Source organism: Drosophila nasuta, chromosome 3 (assembly GCF_023558535.2).
Source record: "Drosophila nasuta strain 15112-1781.00 chromosome 3, ASM2355853v1, whole genome shotgun sequence".
In the NCBI taxonomy this organism is placed as follows: domain Eukaryota; kingdom Metazoa; phylum Arthropoda; class Insecta; order Diptera; family Drosophilidae; genus Drosophila; species Drosophila nasuta.
The window spans coordinates 30,648,960-30,664,109 of NC_083457.1; the positions used below are offsets into that span (position 1 = coordinate 30,648,960).

General features: G+C 42.7%; 5 protein-coding genes across 6 annotated transcripts; 3 read left to right on the forward strand and 2 right to left on the reverse strand.

The window, feature by feature from the left end:
- The first annotated feature begins 98 nt into the window (after nt 1–98).
- On the forward strand, nt 99–1,214 carry LOC132792772 (aquaporin-like). Of its 2 annotated transcripts, none has more exons than XM_060802243.1 (3): nt 99–247; nt 320–879; nt 945–1,214. In XM_060802243.1, exons 2-3 carry the CDS (start codon nt 325–327, stop codon nt 1,125–1,127), a joined length of 738 nt encoding a protein of 245 aa, XP_060658226.1. In that variant the 5' UTR covers nt 99–247; nt 320–324; the 3' UTR covers nt 1,128–1,214. The 2 variants fall into 2 exon arrangements, with proteins under 2 accessions (XP_060658226.1, XP_060658225.1); XM_060802242.1 differs by having other exon boundaries at nt 103–247; nt 316–879; nt 945–1,211.
- A 611-nt stretch (nt 1,215–1,825) lies between these two features.
- On the reverse strand, nt 1,826–2,823 carry LOC132792726 (aquaporin-2). Its single transcript, XM_060802179.1, has 2 exons — nt 2,148–2,823; nt 1,826–2,090 (listed from the first exon to the last, which is right to left on the reverse strand). The coding sequence occupies exons 1-2, from the start codon at nt 2,697–2,699 to the stop codon at nt 1,875–1,877; spliced, it is 768 nt and encodes a 255-aa protein (XP_060658162.1). The 5' UTR covers nt 2,700–2,823; the 3' UTR covers nt 1,826–1,874.
- Nucleotides 2,824–3,178: 355 nt separating this feature from the next.
- Nucleotides 3,179–9,324, forward strand: LOC132792721 (myosin-1). Its single transcript, XM_060802172.1, has 8 exons — nt 3,179–3,398; nt 3,709–3,808; nt 3,879–4,048; nt 4,106–4,309; nt 4,367–8,533; nt 8,596–8,667; nt 8,728–8,844; nt 8,902–9,324. The coding sequence occupies exons 1-8, from the start codon at nt 3,315–3,317 to the stop codon at nt 8,917–8,919; spliced, it is 4,932 nt and encodes a 1,643-aa protein (XP_060658155.1). The 5' UTR covers nt 3,179–3,314; the 3' UTR covers nt 8,920–9,324.
- Nucleotides 9,325–9,409: 85 nt separating this feature from the next.
- On the reverse strand, nt 9,410–14,175 carry LOC132792723 (little elongation complex subunit 1). The gene is made up of 2 exons (XM_060802173.1): nt 12,563–14,175; nt 9,410–12,505 (listed from the first exon to the last, which is right to left on the reverse strand). Exons 1-2 carry the CDS (start codon nt 13,905–13,907, stop codon nt 9,510–9,512), a joined length of 4,341 nt encoding a protein of 1,446 aa, XP_060658156.1. The 5' UTR covers nt 13,908–14,175; the 3' UTR covers nt 9,410–9,509.
- Nucleotides 14,176–14,363: 188 nt separating this feature from the next.
- Nucleotides 14,364–15,020, forward strand: LOC132792727 (uncharacterized). The gene is made up of 3 exons (XM_060802180.1): nt 14,364–14,489; nt 14,562–14,758; nt 14,831–15,020. The coding sequence occupies exons 2-3, from the start codon at nt 14,581–14,583 to the stop codon at nt 14,896–14,898; spliced, it is 246 nt and encodes an 81-aa protein (XP_060658163.1). The 5' UTR covers nt 14,364–14,489; nt 14,562–14,580; the 3' UTR covers nt 14,899–15,020.
- Nucleotides 15,021–15,150: the final 130 nt, after the last annotated feature.

Genomic DNA, 15,150 nt, shown 5'->3' on the forward strand with positions numbered 1-15,150 from the left:
TTTCTATTTCCATAAAAATATAAATAAATAAAACATTTAAGTCAAAAATACAAGCTACGCCAATTTACAATTACTTGAGATGCAGCGAATCGTATCATAGTTAATGAATTTTAATGAAGAATATAAAGCGTTGTTCTGTCTCTAAAAATATACATCAAAATAGCAATAGAGAATTCAGTCTAAAAACAACTCACAATTGGATCTCACCAAAAATACTACCAAAACATAATAATAAACAGATACACAGGTGATAAACAAAAGACAAAACGTAAGTTCATTAGCCAAATAGTATTGCTAACCATTTCATTGTTCCAGCTAGCTAAAATGGCAGGAAAGATAAAAGCAAAGGAAATTATAAGAAAAGGGTGCATTGTCCTGGGCGAAATGATTGCCACAATGATCCTCGTATGGCTCGGCTGCATGGGATGTGTCTCATCTCCGAACTATAGTAATTCCCACCTACAGGCGTGTCTTACCTTTGGCTTTGTTGTATTCATTGCCATTCAATGTTTCGGCTGTATCTCTGGAGCTCACATCAATCCCGCTGTCACTTTGGCCTTCTACATATACGAAATGATATCGCTGCCCATGGCAATTGCGTATTTCTTTGCGCAATTGATCGGCGCTGTTCTGGGCTATGGATTGCTTAAAGCTTCGTTGCCCTATGCTGATCTCTACAGCGTAAATACGCCAAGTGGCGTCTGCATCACAACTTTGGGAAAAGGCATTCCCATATGGCAGGGTGTTCTTATCGAGTTCGTCATCACTAGCATTCTAATCATGGTCTGTTGTGCAGTTTGGGATCCACGCAATGCCAAATTTGGAGATTCGGTATCATTACGCTTCGGAATTGCCGTTGGGTGTTTAGCCCTAGCTGCAGTAAGCCTTATCTCTTTTTCTGTATTTATATCTTTCATATAGCATATATTTTCTATTAATCACAGGGACCGTTCACTGGTGCTAGTATGAATCCGGCACGAACGTTTGGTCCAGCTGTGTGGAACAATTTCTGGGAGTATCATTGGATTTACTGGGTGTCTCCAATGGTATCATCAGCGGGCACCGCGTTTCTCTGGAAATACGCCTTTAAACCAACGGGTGAGAAGCCAGAGGAAGATGAAGCATAAGCAATTTCAAAAATTTTTGTAATGTACAAATTTTACACCGCATTTTATAAATTTCTAGTGTTCATTTCAAAAATGTATTGTTTTTCATTAGATTAGATTTTTTTAATATGTTTTTCTATTTTTTAAAGTATTTGTTAAAATTACAGACGCAAGCAAAATGTACTAAAAGGTACTACAAATATTTTAAATAAATACTAAGGGCAACCAAATATAGCAGTTGCCTGAGAATACCCATTGTAAACACAGAATATATATGCATCTACCTTTATCTGGGCAAGTAATCTATTTCCGCAATATTATATCAAGTAAATCCATGATAATAGATATGCTGTCTGGGTCAAATGGTATGGAAAATTTCCTTATATTTTGCATATATAGTAATTCGGAATCAAAGAACCTTCAACTCTTATCTTGCAGTAACGCTTATATAAACTTTTAAAACACGCGATTATTTTTAATTATTTTCTACAAATTAAAAAGATAACAAGGCGCCCTCCAAAAAGATATGCTAGTGATAAGAACATAGGGGAGCATTTGAATTTTTCATGTCTGCTAAGATATTTGATCGTACGCTAAGCTGTGCTCTAATCCACTTGGCAACTTGTTGTATGTACTTCTCATTAAGTTCAAGTTTGCCTGGCAGGCGATCCACTAATTGCAGGCGAATAAACCCAACTGGGCAGACAAATGCATCGTAATATTCATGAGTAAATATAGTATTTATATTAGCAGTTATAGTCTTAATAATTATGGAGTTAAATATAGTTCAGGCGAAGGCCTCTCGCTGTTCTCCACCCGCAGAGGTCGATAGCGTTGGCTAAAGACAAAGTGCCAGATTTGAGGCACAATGATACAAGCCACCAACTGGCCAGACAATTGCATCAGCACAGTTTCCAGATTGCCATTGTAGAGCGTTGGAATGAGCAGCTTGGCTGGATTCATTGTTGCCCCAGTCAACTGTGCCTATGAATTATAATCAAATATATTGCATTTAACGTACAAATAAATCCCATTACTTACTCCAACTAAATGACATGCTGTGATCAAGCAACCAATGCGTAAGGTAACCGAGTCTAGAAAACGTCCACTGCGCACATCCCACAGAGCACACCAGGCAAATGTCATCACTGCTGCAAGAAAGCCCTCAATGCTCAAAATCTGTACATAGGAAAGACCTTCCATGGGTTCCACTATACAGTTGCCAAGTTTGCTGGACATAATCGTGGCCTGGGGTACCATTTGATGTAATAGAAAATAGCCAAAGGTAGCGCCTGCAAGCTGACTGGCCACATAGAATATCATCATATGAGATCCAATATGACCGAGCAAACAGCAAGCAATCGAGACACACGGATTTGCATGAGCGCCAGATATAAATCCAAAGATATGCATAATCATCACAACTGCCATTCCTTGGATCAGACTTGCAATGAGAATTCCATGATTGTGATCCTGTTGATTTGCCGTGCAGCCAATACAGCTGAAGATCATTAATATGGCTGTTGCCGAAAATTCACTCAAACCACGCATCATGGTATTATTGTTGAGCTTCATTTTTGACGCGTCCAACATTGAATTTAGCAAACAATTATTGTCTTTGAAAATATGTAAGTATGTTAACGACTTCTGTCGAGCTGTGAATAATTGAATTAAAATGTGTTTATTCACAGATTTTTCTACTTTTAAACTGTTAAAAATGTTTTACAGAATCTGACAGGTTTTTCGCTACTGTTTTTTATTTCAACGAAATATCCCATTTTTAAACTGAAAATTGCAGTATGAAGAATGATCGTCAAATAATTGCTTACAATGTATTTTTACCAATGCGTGTCCACAAATAAACATGAGATCATGTATATCAATTATAAAATTTTAATTTTATTATTGGACTTCATCTTGGGACAAAAAAGTAACGGCTATACAATTTAAATTGCAGCGTGACCATACCGTCAGATATACCATAATAGTTCACTCAGCTGCATTTCATGAAAAAAATACCAAAAAAGGTGCGCCTATACATTTTTACCATGCAATGTTGCCATATCGCGTAAATAAATCAGAGTGGCAATAAGCGCAATACCTGCAGACACGTATTTATTTATATTAGATGTTTTTTATATAAAAATCGACTGGGCATAAATTTGGAAGTCAACACAGTATCCAACAAGTGCAGCAAAACGCCCAAACATGTTTGCCAATTTGAAAAACAAGCTCATCGAAGAGGTGAAAGCGTCGCCGTCCAAATTTCAACAATTTGCAAACGCAGCCCAGGCAAGAAATGAATAGGAAAAAGTGCAAAATTAATAAAAACATACACACACATAAGCAAATGTTGTGTGATTGTTTCGATGTGTGTGTGTGTGTGTGAATCCGTATGTCATGTTTGTGTCCGGGCAAAAGGTGATGCACAAAACCAAGCGGCAGTCACCAAATTTGACCCATATTTTATTATATAGGTTTGGCAGCTGTGCGCACACCCAGCCCCCTCGCCCACCCTTGCACACAAACAGATTGCATGACACACACACACGTAGATAAATATACAAGTATTTAATTGTTCCCCTTTTTTGTTGCTTTCTAGGCCGCTGTGAGCTCATCGTCCAGTTCAACAACGACGCCAAATAGCTCAGAGAATACCGATACCGGCACAAATGAGAACTTCTTTAGCATCACAGAAGAAGGTAAAGTGGTATTGATAACGACATTTAGAGTCTTATCAGTGCAAGATACTGATTTAATTACACATTCCAGATACGCCACAAAACTCTCCGTATCGCATACAAAAGCTGCCGCGCGGCGTTCGCAACTCGACACAGTCATTAAATGGTGTTGGAGGGGCTATACCGCGTACCCGCAAGCTATCTAACTCGTCCATGGCAAGCGATGTCTCCTTTCGCTTGCCCTCTTATGATGCACCAGCTGTAAGCTGAGTTTTATTTGTGCTATAGGCTAATAACCAACTGTTTTTCCTATCGCAGATGTATCACTTGCAGTCGGACTTGGATGAGACGAGCAGCGAGTTTGATGACTCGGCATCGACAGCACGTTTAGATGTGATTACCAAAGATCAGCTATATGATGCGTATAAAAAATCGTTGGATCGCTATCACAAGTATCGCTGTCGCTATACGGATCTGGCGAAGAAGTACAAGGAATTGGAGCGCGACAGTAGTAAAGCACGCGTAAGCTCAAAAACCACATATATTTCTGCATTATTATTACACCTAGTTTGCTTTTAGTCTGTGCTTGTGGAGACCCAGGAAAAAGCATTGCGTCGCATTAGCGAATTGCGTGAACAATGCACACTGGAACAGCAGGCCAAAGCACATTTGGAGGAAGCGCTGCGCATCGAAATGGATGACATGAGCTGCAAGATGCAAGCCTACCAAACCAAGCTCAAGCTGCTGGGAGAGAACCCTGATAATGTGGCTGCTGCACTCGAACGCAGTCAGAATGATGGCGACAAGCTAATCGATTTGGAGGAACCAACAGTAGTAAAGGCAGTGACCACAACAAATGGTAGCCAGCCCACACATGAACATGATGAGGACATAACCAAACTTCGCCAACTATTGGTCGAACATGAAGAGCAGTTGAAACAGCTGTCGCAGAATAACAAGGAAGCCAACAATACGATTGCATCGCTACGCAAACAGGAGGAGGAAAATGTGCTCTTGCTGGCGCAAACCAAGCAGGCAATCCATACGGAGCTGGAGCATAAAGAAACGGAAGTACGCAAGCTGCAGGATGCAGTGAAGCAACTGGAAGTTGAACTGGAGTTGGCTAATGGTCGTGAAACGCAAGCCGGCGATGTCAAGGAGCAGCTGAAGAAATTGCAAAATGCCAAACAAGAAGTCGATGCCAAACTCATTGCAGCGAATCATACGCTGACCACTCTTAAAGGGGATCAAACGGAAAAGTCGCAGCATCTAAAGAAACTAGAATCCGAGTTGGAGCAAAAGGAAAAACAAGTGCAACATCTGCAGGACAATTTGAAGCAGCAGACAGGAGAGTTGCAGCAGGCAAGCACTAATGAAACACAGCTGAAGGACATCAAGGAGCAATTGAAGCAGTTGGAGCAGGCTAAGCAAGAAACTGAAGCCAAGCTTATCACGACCGAACAATTGTTAAGTACACTGAAGAATGAGCAAACTGAAAAAGAGCAACAAAGCGTAGCACAGCTGAAGAAATTGGAAACCGAGCTGACACTGAAGGAAACGGAAGTGCAGAAACTGCAAGATCAACTGAAGCAACAAAAAGGTGGATTGGAAGCCTCTAAGATCGAATTGGAAGCCAAACTTACTGCGGCTGAAGAGCAGCTACAAAACTTAAGCAAAGAGCACACTTCAAAGGAGCAACAGGTGACAGCGTTGGAAAAGCAGCTTCAGGCACAGCTGGAGCAGAAGGAAAACGAAACGCGCCAATTGCAAGGGAAATTAGTGAAGCTTGAAGCTGAACTGGAGTCCTCTAATAGTCGTGGAGATCAACTGGAGGATACTAAGCAGCAATTGGAGCAGATACAAGACAGTAAACAGGAAATAACAGCTAAACTACAAGCCACAGAGGAGCAGTTGGGCCAGTTAAGATTAGAATATACGACAAAGGAGCAACTAGTGACTTCGCTAGAAGAAAAATTAGCGGGGACACGAAATGATTCCCAACAATGGCAAGAGAAGCTAAGCCAACTCAATAATGATCTAGCAGCATCCAACAATCGTGCATCTCATGCAGAGGAAATCAAAGAAGAACTGAAACAGCTGGAAAACTCGAAGCAAGAAGCGGAAGCAAAATTAATAGCCACCGAGGAGGAGCTGAATAGTTTGAGATTAAAGTATACGACAAAGGAGCAAGAAGTGAATACGCTTGAGAAGCAACTGCAGTTGCATTTGGAGCAGAAGGAAAATGAAGCGCAGCAAACGCAAGTGAGGTTGTCGCAGCTTCAGACAGAGTTGGAATCTTCCAAAAGTCGTGGATCGGAAGCCGAAGAAACCAAAGAGCAATTGAAGCAGCTGCAAAAATCAAAACAAGAGGCTGAAACCAAACTGCTTGCTATCGAAGAAGAACTCAAGAATTTGAAATTAAACCATACGGCAAAGGAGAAACAACTAACCTTGCTGGAGGAGCAACTAAGCACGTTGAAAACCGATAGTGAACAGAGCTTGGAAGACTTGCGACTGCAAAATAATCAGCTTAACGAGATTGTGCAGCGCTACCAGCAAAACGAATCCACTTTAGACGAAGTGCAAGCTCAACTATTGGAAGCCAGGGAACGATTGACACAGCAAGAGCAGCGTGTGCTGGAAACTGAAAAGAGTCTAGAGCAAGAACGCGAAATGGTTGCCGTACTCAACGTGGAGAAGTCTGCGGCTGAGGAACAAACACTCAAGCTACAAAATGAGCTGCAGTCATTGAACGATCAATTTACTAGCAGCACAAACTCTGAAGCAGATGCAATAGCAGCATTAAGATCACAGATCGAAGCACTGACAAGCCAACTCACTGCCGCTCAAACTGGCGTGGCTGCCAAGGAAAAGGAACTGAAGGCCAGCTCCAACAAACTCAATAAGTTGAAAAAACAGCACGAGCAGCTGCAGACAAAGCACAGCGAGCAGGCTGCCAGCGTGGATCAGCTCAAGGGAGAGTCGGCTAAGGTGGAAGAGCTGCGCAATGAGAAGCAAGAATTGCAATCGCGTGTCACAGTTATTCTAGAGGAGATTACTACGATGCAGGCTCATCTGCAGGAAGTGCAGTCCGCGCAAACGCAATTGGAACGCGAGAAGCGACAACTGGAAGCGCATATTGAGGCGTTGCAACAGCAGCAGCAAGACAACGATGTGCAGGGCGAGTTATCAACGGCCAGAATTGAAGAGATCGAACGAGAGAACAGCAAATTGGCAGAACGCAACTGTCTGCTGGAGGAGCAGAATAATCACTTGCAGAAGCAGCAGGACGAACTGACAAAGATACAAAACAAAATGCAACAGGTGCTGGACGAGCATTCCAAGCTGCAGAATGCTCAAGAGATCATGGAACACGATCATCGCACGCTGCAGGATAAATGCGATTCCTTTGAGAAGGAAAGCCTGATAGCAAAGGATGAGCTCACTTGTGTGCAGCAGGCAAAGAACGCCTTGGAATCACAAGCAAATACTCTGCAACTAGACTTGGACGAAGCTCAACAGCAACTTTCCGAGGTGCGTGATCGACAACGTGAATTGCAACAGCAGTTGGAGGAGCAAACACAACGCTCCACTGAGCTGGAGAGTAACACTGAACAGCTGGACATACTAAAAGCAACAATACACAATTTACGTGAACAATTGGACTCACTGAAAGAAACGGAGCAGTCTATGCAACAGAAGATGCAAACGGCAAATGCAACGCATGCAGCGCAGCTAGAAACCCTCGAGGCACGTTGTAGTGCCGCCAATGGGGATGTGCAACGGCTGCACGAAGCTAACGATGCACTGCAGAGAGAAATCGAAACGCTGAAGGGCTCCTCCCAGCAGTTAGCCAACTACGAACAATTGCAGATCGAAAACGAATATCTAAACAAGCATACCAAGCAGCTAGAGAAGGAATTGTCTCTGGCAACGACGACACCCAGCGAAGGCGATGATCTAAGAGAGAAACTCAAGTCACTGCAGTGTGAACTCTACGTCCTTCAGGAGCAGGCCGAGCAACATGCAACGCAACTAATTGAAAAGGACACAGCCAGCAGTGAGGCCAAGATCGAGGTGTCACAACTTAAGGCCGCCCTAGAAGAGCAGGCTTTAGAGTTGACACGTCAAAGCGAGCATGCCAGTTTTGTAAGCGAGCAAAGCGACACAGTTCAGAAGGAGCTGTTGCACGTTCAACAGCAGCTGCAAGAACGTCAAGCGGAGCTGGCGAAATCTCAAGAGCATTGTATGCGTCTCGAAGAACAAATTGCTAAGCATAAAGAAGACCAGGAACAGTTGCCTACAGCAACACCAACACAAATACCACTGCCCAGCGATTCGGAACATTTGCGCAGCCTCAATGAGCAATTGCAACGCGAACTGGAGGATCTCAAGTACAAGAGCACTGGCGAACAGTCAAATCTTCAGCAGGAGATCGATGAACTGCAGGCCACCAACAAGGAGATGGCAGAACGCATCAATGAGCTGGAGACATTGCGTGCCGGCATTCAAGCCCAACAATTGCTGGCCAGTTTAGCGCCCAAGAATGTGCAAGACGCGGTGGCCACCGATGAGAAGGCGCTACTAGAGGCGAAGCTCAAAGAGATTATGAGCGAGGTGCAAGATGTGACGAATCGCAATATATTCTTAGAGCAGAAGTGTGAAAACTTTCTGATACTCGAGCAGTCGAACGAGCGTCTGAAGCTGCAGAACGCAAAGCTATCGCGGCAATTGGATGAAACATTGGTAAAGAAAACTAATATTCCAGTGATTATATTCAAATTAATCCTATTAACTTGATGTCGTAGGTATCCATGCAGCATAGCGATAGTGTGCCTGCGAACACTGAGTTCGAGTATCTCCGCAACATCATGTTTCAGGTGAGAGTTTATTTAAAAGCCAAGCACACATCTTTATAACAACAAGTAAAATACTTTCAGTACTTAACCGGCAATACGAACAATGAAACTCTGGTAAAGGTCATCTCGGCAGTGCTGAAGTTTTCGCCACAGCAAGCACAAGTTGCCCTCGAAAAGGAGCACCAGCGTCGCTCACTGGTATAAATAATTGCACTCTATTCTAATTTACACACTAAACAATTGATTTTTTTTCAGCTAAATAAACTGATCTAGCAAGAGTTGTTGGCACTCAACGACAACGGCAACTGGTGGCAGCCTTGCAATGATGCGCTTCTAGACTACAACAAATCAAAGCTGAACGTTTAGCCCAAGTTCACGACAAGTACCTTACCTCAATTGAGCCACAAGTTGTTTGCTGTTCTTTTGCGTCCCACTAGCTAACTGCTTCAAAGGCATTTCGATATGGAGGCATAGTTAATAATTCGACAACATAACACATACTATACATACTAACATAGCATACAGAAGATACATTTCGGGGGAAATCCCCCAAATGTGTTCTATTGTACAGTCACGAAGCTTCTATATGTAAATTTCTATTGTACATTTTTGAAATTATGCTTAAATTCTGTTGCTTGATTGACACACAACATGACTTTGAACGCTTTCCATTTCCATTTTTAATGTGCAATCATTTCTACATGCAATGTGTATTCCTTTTTTAATCAAATTAATTTTAGTTTGTAAGCTTAAAGTTGTAAAAATATCTATTGCAGTTAGCATTTAGTTTAATTCATATAATATATATAAATATATATACATTCACACAAATAAATAGTTACAATTCATAAAAAAGAAGAAATTTAACGAACTGATTCGTTTCCATTTGCATCCTTCTGACAAAACGGCGCCTTCTTGTGCAGCTGATACTGTCGACGACGCTCCGCATAGCTACGCATCATGGCTCGCGTCATAGGAGAGAGTTGATAGTTGGGTCTGTAGCTCTGCAGCGCATCCAACGCAAAGCCATAACCAAATCGTTGAGTGCGCAATATAGCCTGGACAGCAGCCTGTTGGACTCTAGGACGTGGCACTGCCACAAGAATGCGCTTGAAGAGCGCAATGTAGTTGATGATATCGATTTGTTGGCCTAGCGGCATTTGCTTCACAATCATCGATATGCTTTGCAGCAGAGCCTCCATGCGTGCATCATACTCCTCGCTCTGCATGCACAAATCACAGTAGCTGTTGGCCAGCGGCAGCAGATGTGCCTCCAGCACGCCTTTGAGGACTTGCGTCGGAGTTGCACGACGACAGAATAGCGCAAAGGCGTAGCACACTTGATCTAGTCGACCTGCTTTTAGTTTCTCCACCAGATTCTCAATCACCTGCTGCTTGGTGGGTTCAAAGGGCTGGAAGTGGTATTGGAATCGCAGTTTGGAGATCAATGCACGATCAGCGCCTTCGGCATCTTGCACCTCGTACTTGTGACCCATGAGCAAATGCTTGATGACCGTAATTAGTGGATCGGCATGATTGTAGCCGCGTTCCTCGCGATATGGCAGCACCGTTGGAAAGTGGTTGAGCACCTCGAGGACAAGTAACGTCATGTCATTCTTGTAATGATACAGTATTTTGGCCAGCAGCAAACGTGCTGGATTCACAAAGCTTTGGCCACGCACCGTGAGACTCTTTTGCATGGCAATCAAATGCAAATGCAATCGCAGATATTTGTGTGACGTTTGTGTGTTTAGTCGCTCCTTTAGTGTGAATATCCGTTGCTCCAACACGCTCATCAATCGGGGTATTAGAGAATTGTTCTGCAACTGAATTCTTCGAACAACCAACATTAGACGCTCCAGAGCATTGACATTTTCTATCTTAGCCTCATCTGTTCCATATGCATTAATTATGACATTACAAGCGACACTTTCATCTCGATTGAGACTCTCAAAGCACGAAGTCTCCAACTCCTTGAAGTTTATCATGTAATCGACCACTTTCAGCTTTAATTGCTCTACACTCTGCTGCTGCTGCGGCCGTTTACCACATTGCTTGGCAATGGCTTTGACTTCGTTGACAACGTAGCTGAGCAGAGCCTTCGGTTCTCTAGCATTGAGCTCCTCCTCTCCAGGTGACTGCAGTGGAATTTCGATGGGTGCTAAGTCACTTCCTTCGCAGTCGGTAGCCGCAACAGGTGACATGGGTGAAGAGAATGTAGTATCGCTTGGCTGCGGATTGCTGTTGTCCACATTTGCACTTTCTACGAGTAACTGCTTAGCTTGGGAACGTGTTAGTCGCTTTTCAACTGGTTGATACTCTAGTCTGCTGGATGAACTTGCCTTTCGCTTACGATTAACTACAGGAACCGGTTGAATCGGCTCCTCACTTTGACAGTCTGTATCCCCATCCGGCAGATTACCATCATCAATGACTAAATCACAGCCAGATCCGATGCTTTCCACATCCGAGAAGTTTACATGCATTTCTGCATTATAATGTAATAAAGGAGAGTTTGGATGTGCATCAAATGAGGACATCTGTTGATTTTTGTAGTTGAAAGATGGAGGTGAGCATTGTTGCAAATCTTCAGAATGAGCCAAAAGTTTCGGCTTTTCAACATCCGACTCAGTTAATGAATTGTTTACAGCTTCTTTAAGTGTAGATGAAAGTGTATTCTTTTCTTCTGGACAAACTGCTGGCTGTTCATCATCCCAGTCCTCCCGTGACGACTCACTTTGGTTCGAGTACTGGAAACACTTGGATGTAAATGATGAGGAATCTTCCTCAAATTGTTCATTATCTGAATCGTCATCACTGCCAAATAGTGAACGTACTCGAGTATTGTATGTTGAAGCTGAAAGCACGCATTGCGAATGATCTTCTGTCGAAGATTCCTCATCTTTTGAAGTCTTATCCTCGTTTAATGTAGATTCCACTTTCTCTCGATGAGGTGATATTATAACTGTATTTTGTGACATCCAATGTTTATTTACTGAATCCTCTTTAATCTCAACTAATGATTTTGTAAGTTGTTTAGGTTGGCAAAAAGTTAAAGATAGCTTTTCTGTAGGAACTTCTTTATCTAGTGTTTTTCCATCATAAGATTTCTTCTCATTCGCAGCTGTTGACTCCTTTTGATTGTTGTGGGCTGAAGTTTGGATGCTGCTCTGTAAGATACAGGAAGTTGTATCTTTAAGCAGGTGAGATGGTGCTGTGTCTACTTCATCAAGAGTTGGTTGGGTTTCATTTTGGCATGATGAAATTGTATGCATGCTCTGTGAACGATCTTGTGTAAATTCAAGTATCGAAAACTGTCGATTATCAGCTTGTATTTCTGGAACAATTGAAGTGCTTTGAAGAGAATTCTTTGGTTTCTGAAGAATGTTTTCTTTATCAGCCGAGTTCTCATTAATTTGACTTTGGCCGGATGTTGATGAAAAGACCCGCTGGGGAGTTTCTTCTTGACAATCAACAGTTTGTTTAAAGGCCTCTGTTGCAGAAGTCATTTCAAGTAAGCGCTGTTCCTCTGGGTCAAGCTGAATGTCCAAAATATCACAGTTGGAGCTTTTAAACACATTTAAATTGCTAAGGAAATAAACTGCAGAATCTGCTGTGTCGACAGTTTTACAATCGTTTTCGCTTTGTTGTTTTTTCGCCGAGGATTTTGTTTTTATAACGACACGACGTTTTTTCTTCTTTGGCTTTGGTTTTATGCGTGATTTCATGCGAAATTTGGGTCTCACAGGCAGCTTAATGGGCGTTAATTCGTTGGGAGGTGGCATTATTATAGGATCAGTGCCTATATCCATGCCACCAACTGTTTCTTCCTCCGCTGGCACATCAATCTCAGCATGATCTATAATAAAATTGGCACATTGAGCAGTTGTTAACTTCTTGATTATTACGGATTTACCTTTATTGCTGGACATCGCCAGGTTCAAGGAACTCTCGTGCAGGGCATCGAACCAGCTGCTAAAGTCAGCCTGACTGATGGTGGGAGGCGGAGTAGGTACAGGTGTTGGTGTTGGTGTCGCTGGTGCAGCGTTAGTGGAGCGGCGCTGTAAGACAACGAGCACCATTTGGCCCATAACTTGCCAGATTTCGTTGAAAACATGCGGCGGCAAATCAGTCAACACGCTTTGATTGTGCGGCAGTATGTTGAGCAGCTCCTTGGCCATATGATGACCATAGGCCCCCAGTGTGGGCGTGGTCGGCAACTCATCTTTTACGCTGGCGCGTGAGGGTGGCCGCGAAGTCGAACGTTTCAAATCTGCTGGTACTGCAGGCAGATAATCAATCTCACGCAGCACGTTGCACAAGTCAGTGCAGGTGCCCAGACTAATCGTTGATACCACATCCGGTTCTGGCTGCAGATCACCAATGGGACTTAGAGGCCTTTGACTTGAACTGCTCCACGTGAGCATATCGCTTAAAATCTGTTGCACAGATAGTGGAGCTTTGGGCTCTGGAAAACAGGTGCCCACATCGTGTTTTTTGATAAAGGATGCTGTAGTTGTGCCTCGCGTTGTGGTCATATACTTGTGCTGCGTGCCCTGATTGCGTGTGGCAACTGCTACGTTCTCGCTTTGCACCGCAATCGAACACATTTCTGGTTTCTTGCTGGGCAGCTCATTTGGTTGTGTTGCTTGCGTTGCAATTGCAGTTCCACATGTGGCCTTGCTTCGCTTGGCTGGTGGACTTTTAATCGCTGGAGCTGGAGGTATTACAATCTTACATGTCTTGCAGTACTCCTTCAGTTTTCGCATCAAATTCTGTTCACGCCGCAATAAACCGCTGGCTGGCGAATCTTCGCCACCCACGCGCTGTGTTAGTTGCATGAATATGGTGACCATGTCCTTGGCATCGACTGGCAATGCACGGACTTTGAGCTGTTCTTGCAGATTCTCGCTGTTCAATTGCTGCACATCCAGCTGCTTCTCTAGTTCGGAACAACGTTGATTTCGTTCAGTTAGACGTCGCTCGAGCTCCTCCCGCTGCTGTTTCTCATGCTGATAGAGTTCGGTTACCTCGCCAGCGGAGCGTCGCAGATCATTCAACTGCTGCTGGTTGCCCTGCAGCTGCTTCAATTGACGCACTAACTCATCGCTGTCCGCAATGCGTTCAGCGAGCAGAGAACGTTTCTTGCTGGATTTGCGGTTGCCTGGCACATGTAGATCAAAAGTGGCTTCATTTTGCATTTGACATGGTGAAGAACCGAGCAAAAAATCAATTTCACAGAGATCCAAGTTTTCAGGCATCGCAATTTTTGTTTTGTATTTATTCTTCACGTGTTTGGGTTGTTGAGAGCGGCAAACGTTTGCATCGAATGCGACTACGATTGCGGCTTAGGTGACAAACGCATTTATGTTTACACAGTCAACATGCATTATAATAACTTTAGCATCGTCTTCAAACAGGCAAAAAAAAACGCAACCAAATTTTATAAAAAACGATTGCAAAATAAATAAAACACTATCCGCGTTTTAACACCGGCAGAAATCACATTTCTAGTGAATGACAAAAGAGTGTGGCCAAATGTAAATGACAAAGTACATCTAAAAATTAAATTTCTCATGACAGAAATATTTTCTGCCCCATCAAAGCATTCATTACAAGCATAGAATTAAAAAATTGTTAGCTAAATAGAACAGTATCATGAATATTATTAAGCATAACCAGTCTCAAAATATTTTTAAAAATTATATTCCTTTTTGAAAAGAGTTGGCAGTTTACGCAATATTTTGCAAATTTTCTTTAGCAGATTGGCAGTCGCAGCCAACTTTGTGTTTTACCAGGGCTACTTCATCACATTGAATTATTGTGGTCTTCGTCTTGCACAGGTACGTAACTTGCGGCATTCGTATGAAAAAATTACATAATTTTCTCAAAACTTTCAAATTTTGTTAATTTAGCAGTAACCAAATCACAACCATGGCCGACAAAGTTGTTGAGAAGGCTCCCGGACGCCCCATGAAGTATCCCTATACTTTTTCGGCTAAGCTGGCCCAATTCCCAATCAAGCATTACATTAAGAACCAATGGATCTGGCGCTACTATTTCATTGCAGTGGTTGCCTGCGTTCCCGTTTTCTACAAGATCAGCAAGCTGGGTAAGTACTGCATTTTCAGTTGTGACATTTATGCAAAACTATTGTTAAATTTATTATCTGTGCTTTTTTCAGCAAATTCACCCGAAAACAAGAAGGCTTGGGCTGAGAGTCAAGCTAAGGAGCATGCTGAGCACCATTAATAATCTGATAAGCGGCGCTGCCTATATGATTTAGTTGTTAATATTTGAATCAACATTTCAGAATCGCTTTATGTGGTTATAACATGAATATTAAAATCGGTGAATAAATGATTGAAAACGGACATGTGTTATTGTTGTTGCCAACAAAAATTGATTTTTTGTACTCGTAATAAATGTTGGGGCATTGCTGTTTAGCCGTTCAGCCTGGCTAACGTGCAATATGTCATTCAAAGCGAAATCCAGGGCTTCGAG